Source organism: Copadichromis virginalis, linkage group LG17 (genome assembly GCF_057382275.1).
Source record: "Copadichromis virginalis isolate Kocher_CV1m ecotype Utaka linkage group LG17, C_Virginalis_male_GT1.1, whole genome shotgun sequence".
NCBI classification, from domain to species: domain Eukaryota; kingdom Metazoa; phylum Chordata; class Actinopteri; order Cichliformes; family Cichlidae; genus Copadichromis; species Copadichromis virginalis.
Window position 1 is genome coordinate 7,005,368 of NC_140634.1, and position 7,166 is coordinate 7,012,533.

The 7,166-nt window shown below is 42.1% G+C and overlaps 1 protein-coding gene across 2 annotated transcripts; it reads left to right on the forward strand.

The window, feature by feature from the left end:
• Nucleotides 1-2,385: 2,385 nt before the first annotated feature.
• dmrt2b (doublesex and mab-3 related transcription factor 2b) lies at nt 2,386-6,697 on the forward strand. 2 transcript variants are annotated; one of them, XM_085437086.1, is made up of 3 exons: nt 2,386-3,458; nt 4,555-4,657; nt 5,471-6,697. In XM_085437086.1, the coding sequence occupies exons 1-3, from the start codon at nt 3,081-3,083 to the stop codon at nt 6,319-6,321; spliced, it is 1,332 nt and encodes a 443-aa protein (XP_085293212.1). In that variant the 5' UTR covers nt 2,386-3,080; the 3' UTR covers nt 6,322-6,697. The 2 variants fall into 2 exon arrangements, with proteins under 2 accessions (XP_085293212.1, XP_085293213.1); XM_085437087.1 differs by having other exon boundaries at nt 2,386-3,437.
• Nucleotides 6,698-7,166: the final 469 nt, after the last annotated feature.

Genomic DNA, 7,166 nt, shown 5'->3' on the forward strand with positions numbered 1-7,166 from the left:
TTTGGCCAATTTCTCCTACGCAGAACCTCTCGAGCTACATCAGGTTGGATAGGGAGCATCAATGCACAGACATTTCCAAAGATCTTCAGTTAGATTCAAATCTGGCTGGTCCACTCAAGAACATTCACAGAGTGGTCTTAAAGTCACTCCTTTGTTATCTGGGCTGTGTGCTTAGGGCTGTTGTCCTGTTGGAAGATGACCCTTTACCAGAGCCCAAGTTCCAGAATGCTCTGGAGCAGGTTATCATCAAGGATGTTTCTGTACATACATCTTTCCCTCAGCCCTCACTGGTCTCTGAGTTCCTGCTCCCAAAAACATCCCCACAGCACGATGCTGCCACCACCATGCTTCACTGTAGGGATGGTATTGGCCAGGTGATGTGTGGTGCCTTGTTTCCTTGAGATGTGATGTTTGGCATTCAAGCCAAAGAGCTCAATTTTTGTTTCATCACACCAGAGAATTTCATTTCTTATGGTCTGAGAGTCCTTCAGGTGCCTTTTGGCAAACTCCAGGTGGGATGTCGTGTGCTTTTTGCTGAGGAGTGGCTTCCGTCTGCCCACTCTACCATACAGGCCTGATTGGCCGAGTGCTGCAGAAACAGTTGTCCTGCTGGAAGGTTCTCCTCTCCACCAGACAATGTTGGAGCTGTCAGAGTGACCATCATGTTCTCGGTCACCCTTCTATCATGTTTGTTCAGTATGGTCGGTTGACCATCTCTGGGGAAAAGTCCAAATGATTCCTAACATTTTTACAGATGATGGAGGTCAGTCACTGTATTTGTTGGGAACTTTACAATACTGCATATATTTTTCTGCGCCTTTCCCCAGATCTGTGCCTTGATACAATGCTAGCTTGGAAATCTGCGGCCCATTCCTTGGATTTTATGGCTTGGTTTGGGCTCTGACATGCACTGTCAGCTATGGTACTTATATAGACAGCTGTGTGGCTTTCCAAACCATCTCCAATACACTGATTTTATCACAGGTGGATTTCAGTCAAATTGTAAAAACATGTGTCAAGTGATCGTTGGAAACAGGATGCACCTGAGCTCAATTTTGAGTGTCATGGTAAAAGTTGTGACTTATGTACATCTTATATTTTTGTTTTTTAATAAATGTAAAGTGATTTATTGCTTATTGATGTATTGTGCATAGTCAAATGTCAATTATTGTCAAATATTTCACTATTTTGGGAACAACATGTCTTTTAAAAGGTGCTGATGGACTGAAAAATATGTTTATGACTTACTGTAACACATTTGTCCACTGTGGCTGAGCTCCAGATTGCTGCTTATTGACACGACAAAATGTTAGATCATCACAATGTCTGCTGCAGTCCTACATTTTTGTTATTAAATATTTGATTTTCCTATGTTGGGCTCAGGTGGCTCTTACCAGTAGCTTTATCATCTGATCTTTTGGCCCTTTATGAGCTCACAACTACAATCTCCTGACTGAGCACATCTGGCTTTGTCTAAATCTAGAATCAAGACCAAAGATGACTGGCCCTTTCCCATCTGAAACGCTGAGACTAAGACATGGCATGGAAAAAAAAATCTACTTATATTTTGAATTTTTGAATATCTATCTATCTGAGAGAGAGAGAGATTTTTAAGAGAATTTAAAAATTGTCATTGTCAGCTGATGCAGAGACAACAAAGATGTCAAATGACCAAGAAATTCCAAAATTGCCCCGGGTGTAATTGCAGAGCGCCTCCAGTAGGGAGCAGGCTTTTCATAGCATTTTAGCAGAGTGTGTGGTACCCATGCAGACAAGGAGCTCTTTTCAAACTGAGCGCTAAATCAGAGGAAGGAGGCGCTCCAGCTTTCATTTAAATCATGCACTATTCGTGACAACTCATTGGCAAATGCAACAGCATTTACTGATGTTGACATCATAATAAAATATACGAAACCATATTAATTCTCAAAAATATGACAATGAGATTAATTTCCCCTCGTTAAACCAATGTTAAAACACTTATCTACACATTTACTCAACCCTTACTGAGAGGGAATATTTTTGCATTAATTTTTTTTAAATTTTAGATTATTCTGATTTAGAGTCAGAAATGGTAAATGAGCCTAACATCAAGAGAACCATTAAATCATTGAATTATTTTTATGAATAAATGTGAATATGAAGATGACTCCTTGGTAATATGAAAATGTCATTCTTCTTGTTTCACTCTCTCAGCCTACTCTCCCGGAGGCCCGTGCGCAATTAGCCCATATTGTAGAAGTCTGGTGAAACATAACAGCTTCCACATGCACCACTAACTGCACGTGACCTTATTGTATATTTTATATTAAATCCACCACCTAACCCATCTATATGTTAGAATTTACTAATGAAAGGCGTCGGACATTTATGCTAAAAAACATATTTTCCGGACATAAACTGAGATCTTGCGCCGAGCGGCAAGATGCTCAAGATGATCAGGCAAGTTGCCAAAATCTCTCCTGAAAGATGAGAACAGCTTGGAAGGTGGGCAGGGCAGGGCAGGTATAGGCGTTTATAGGGAGAGGGAAACGCTTTTGCTGTAGATTGGGCTTCCCCGAAATCTTTGCGGATGAGTCCCGCGCCAGGAGCTCGGCATTGTGGCCCGGTCTCCTCTCTGCTTCTTCTTGGAAACGGCGTCAGAGAGCAGCTGAGCAAAGGCTTAACATTTCAAACGTCTGGCGGTAGGCTGTAAAGTTTCCACCCCGAAAACAGTGTCATGCGGCAGTAGCAGTAGGGTTGGTGCAGGACACCTCGGCACATGCCTTGGTGCTGTAGGAATGAGTTTTCTGTAAAGCTTTGCGCACAGCCACTCCAAACCAGGGGCCTCGTTTTTTTTCTCTCTCTCTTTTTTGTTTGCTCGTTTAGGAAGGAGCTGTTCTGTTTCTGTTTACGTGTAATTATCCTGATTGAATTGTTACATATATATTGGAAGATTTCTATTTAAACACCATCCTGTTGAAACTGAGCTGCATTGTATTGTGCCTCGAGAATCCTGTTTAACCATTTGCGTAAAGGTTAACTCAGTCAAGCACCAGGAAAGCAGATTCGCAGCGGAACTCCCTCAGTATTAGTCATAGATGTCCGCTCAGCTGGGAGGAGGCCTGCAGCCGGAGACCACAGTAAAACTTGAGGAACTAAAATCTGAAGAAGTTTTTGATGTGACAAGGCCTGACGGATGTCCCCGGGATAGAGGAGAAAATAAAGTGGTTCTGTTCCCGGAGGGACAGCAGCAGCAGCCCCAGATGAAGCCGCGCAAGATGACTCGCAGTCCAAAATGCGCCCGCTGTCGAAACCACGGCGTCGTTTCTTGTCTGAAAGGCCACAAACGCTTTTGCCGCTGGAGGGACTGCCGCTGTGCCTGCTGCCTGCTGGTGGTGGAGCGCCAGCGCGTCATGGCGGCGCAGGTCGCTCTCAGACGGCAGCAGGCTGCGGAGGTGAGACGAGCACAGGGGCAGGTCAGTGAAAGAAGAAAGATAGGGGGGGCAACCAAAAACAAATAAAACAAACAAACAAAAACGTATCCATGGCATCCTGTAGATGATTATTATGGAGCAAGTACGCACAGTGTATGGTTGATGAAAGGGCAAAATCAGTAGGAAAGCTCCCCAAAAATTGGTTCTGATCGTCTGGACTAGAAAAGCTGAGGATGAGTCTGAGGCAGTGAGGGTGACAACACGTTTTAATATCACCTTTGGATAAGCGTCCCTGTATCTGTTTCTATAGAAACACAAGGGGCATATAATACATTTTATTAGGTCGTTTAGAAAAAAACAGTTCACAGTCTGTGTTGTAGAGATAGCACTACTGCTTACTTTTTCACTCGATACAATAATTATATATCGAGCAAGGGACAACTTTTTAAAATCTCGATGAACGTGCAGAACTATATCTTTTATATTTTAAATGCTTACATTGTTTTCATGTAACAGCATTTATATGCTCAAATTTGAAACATTTAAGCCCTGTTTTGTTTCTAATTTGAATGAGTGGTTTGAGCTTTAAAGAGAGAGCGTCAAGTGCTCATTAGGATGACAGAAAAGAAATATAAGAAACCAGCTCAGTGGGTTATATCACAAATAAAAAGAAAAGTGCAGAAATGAAAAGAAGCAAATGAGGTAATATAATGATAATAATAATAAAATCCCATAGAATAATGAGTGCCTTACTTTGCTAATTTGGCATTTATAGGGAAAATTATGTTGATTTTATTACTGCAGACAAAATTCTAAATCCTCCTTAAAAAAATCAGTTTAAACTAATTATATACATATGGTATAATAATGGCTTTTATAAATAGCAGCTATAGATACAACTGGGTACTTGAGTGCTTCTTTGCGCAAAATAGCATACCAATTCCACATAGTTAGCAATCCTAGTAATAGCAGTAATGCTGGAGTTAAAAGGGCAAATTCTCTCTGACTTTAGTTTTAATCCCAGAGATTCTCCTTGCCTCTTACATCATGTACTATTTTCCTTTAATTACCTTGTGAACGTCTGACTGTAAGATAATTGTGTCCAAATGTCTTATTCCCATTCATATGTTTCTCTCAGGGCAAGAAGGGGGTCAGGTGTGCAGCTCCACTGCGCAGAACGGCATATCAGTGTTACACCAGAGCGGCCGAGTCGAGCATCGTGGCCAAGAGCATCCTGCAGGGTGAAGTTTAATTAGCGTCTCCTTTATCGCGTCTTGCTTTATTCCCAGCTTTTCATGTTCTGTACATGAATGAATCTTTACGTGTAGACAACTTCTGCTTTTGATTTAATGATATTTAGGTTCATGCAACATCATAAATTAAGCTTTCCATGGAGCATATCATCATTCACCTGCTCTGTGCTGACATGGTAAAGCTTTTGAACGTCCTGTCAAAGCTGGAAGAGAAATAAAATTGTGCAGACGTAGTTTCCCTGTAGGTTTCCTCCAGCTTTAACCAGTAGAAACTCAATTTTAACTCTAACTGGCATTGTGGGAAACAGCTTTTTCCCCCAAATAAATGTATATTTGTCCCCAAATGGTGACAGTGACCTTCTCAGTGACATTTGCAGCCCCTGTGTAGAAACGTGTAATTGCATTAGCATTTGCAGGTCCTTTTGTAGTCAGTGTGCCACGGGTATTCCTTCTTAGTTTGGCTAGACACACTTCATTTATCCAAACAAACCCCCCATCATCGAGACGTCACTATTTCATAACAACAGGCCATTATTGTAATACACTGTGTGCATTATTACCTGCTGGCTTGCAGTCAAGACTTGCTGGAGGCTTTGTCTTCTTTATAGCCCTCTCTGTCTTCCCTGCGCTCTCAGTAAAGCAACAGTGACGCGGCTAACCAACTGCATTATTAAAATAATAAACAACAAAGTGCTCAGACATAAACACAGCAATTAATTGGTCGGAACAATATCATTATCCATAAATTGACTGCATAAACAAATGTGTAATGGCAATATGTGGCTTTGCTCCCACGTTCAGGGATCAAACCTGCTGTGCCTCCAGAGGACGACACCCCTTGCTGGTCGAAGCAGACGCAACGTGACCAAACACACTTTATGTGCCCCTCCATCAGCGCCCGGATGAGGAAGAGACGAGCGTTTGCAGACAAAGAGCTGGAAAATGTGATGCTGGAGCATGAACTGAGACAGAGGGAGCTGCAGAACGACCTTTTCCCCCCCTCGGCCCTCCTTCCTATGCTTCACCCTCCCCCCTTGCCCATCTCCCCTGGTCTCCACTGCTGCCCACCCAGCAAGGATCCCACAACTGAAGGGCAATCTAGCTATGTGCCCCTGTGCAGATACAAGCCCTTTTATGAGTGTGACTTCCAGCTTTATCAGTTTTTTCCCCTGAAGAGCAGGTACTCCACAGGAAATGACTATAATGACTTCTTGTTATGTCAGAGCTCCCAGCAAAGCAGGCAGGAGAAGGAGGTGCAGAATGGATGGAAAGACAGCGAGAAGACAAAACAAGCAGAGGTCATTCCTTCGACATCCATACAAAGACTCCGAAATGATGGCAAGGCCATGTCATGTGCTATTCCTGTCAAATCCCCTCCAAAACGAGCAGAAATAATGGACTCAAATGGCTCTTCAACAGTCACACTTGCTATTTCTGCATCAGATCAGAGTGTCCTGGGTCAGCCAGACATCAGCGCACCCAGCAGGACTTTTGATCCCAGACCTTTGACAGCTAAGAGCTGGAGCTCAGACACTCCTGCCGCCCAGGCAGCTCCTCATGCCGACTCTGTTAAGAGCCCTCACGGCGGCTCAATCAGGACTCCGGCTGTGAGGCCATTACCTTTTTCTGTAGAGGCTTTGCTGAGGGCCTGACAGACAACTGCAAGCAGAGTATAGTGCATACTTTATTATGCACAACCCAACCTGAACTGTCTGAATATAATTACAAAAATAGATTTTATGGTACAGGTTTGGAAACGCTGTAAAGTGCCAAAAGTGAGAGATTTTTTTAAAAACTATTTCTATAGAGTAAAATCACAGTGTTTGTGTTTTTTATTTCCATGAAAAGTTATTTTACTATATTTTATCTATTGAAAAAAGTAAAGCTAAAAGATATGTATATGTGCTACAATACCATATTTGTATTTCCATTCTGGGCTAATTACATCTTGCACCATGCATACTTTGAAAAAGTGTTTTCTTTTTTTATCATCCCATGTCAGTAGTGCCATAAAAATCTACTGAACCACTCTGTCTGGACTGTCTTTCATCAGTCACGCTTTATTGTCTTTATCCTCAGAAGAAATACACAATACAGACATAAAACAAAGCCAATGAAAAACTCAAGTGCTTGTTGAACTTGTGCCCATTCCTTACTCGATGCTCTGATTTTTAACTTGCAGTGCAGATGTCCCTGGCTGATTTCTCTGGTGCTCTCACAGGGCTGTTTAGGGTCTAAACAAGGTGCTGCTGCTCAGAAATAGAGCACCAGGTGAAGCTGGTTGTTTGTCAAGGAGACAGTTAAAGCACAAAGACTTTCATAAACAGCTTAATATTTATCTACTCCTTTTTTTTCACCAAAGACTAAATGCAATGTGCTTTAAATATTTATCAGCATTTGATAAGCTTTGTAGTTCTTCAGATGGAATACATGTTGCCATTCTGACATTATGACTGTATAAATATTGATCACACAGCACGCGGTTCAATATTTCACA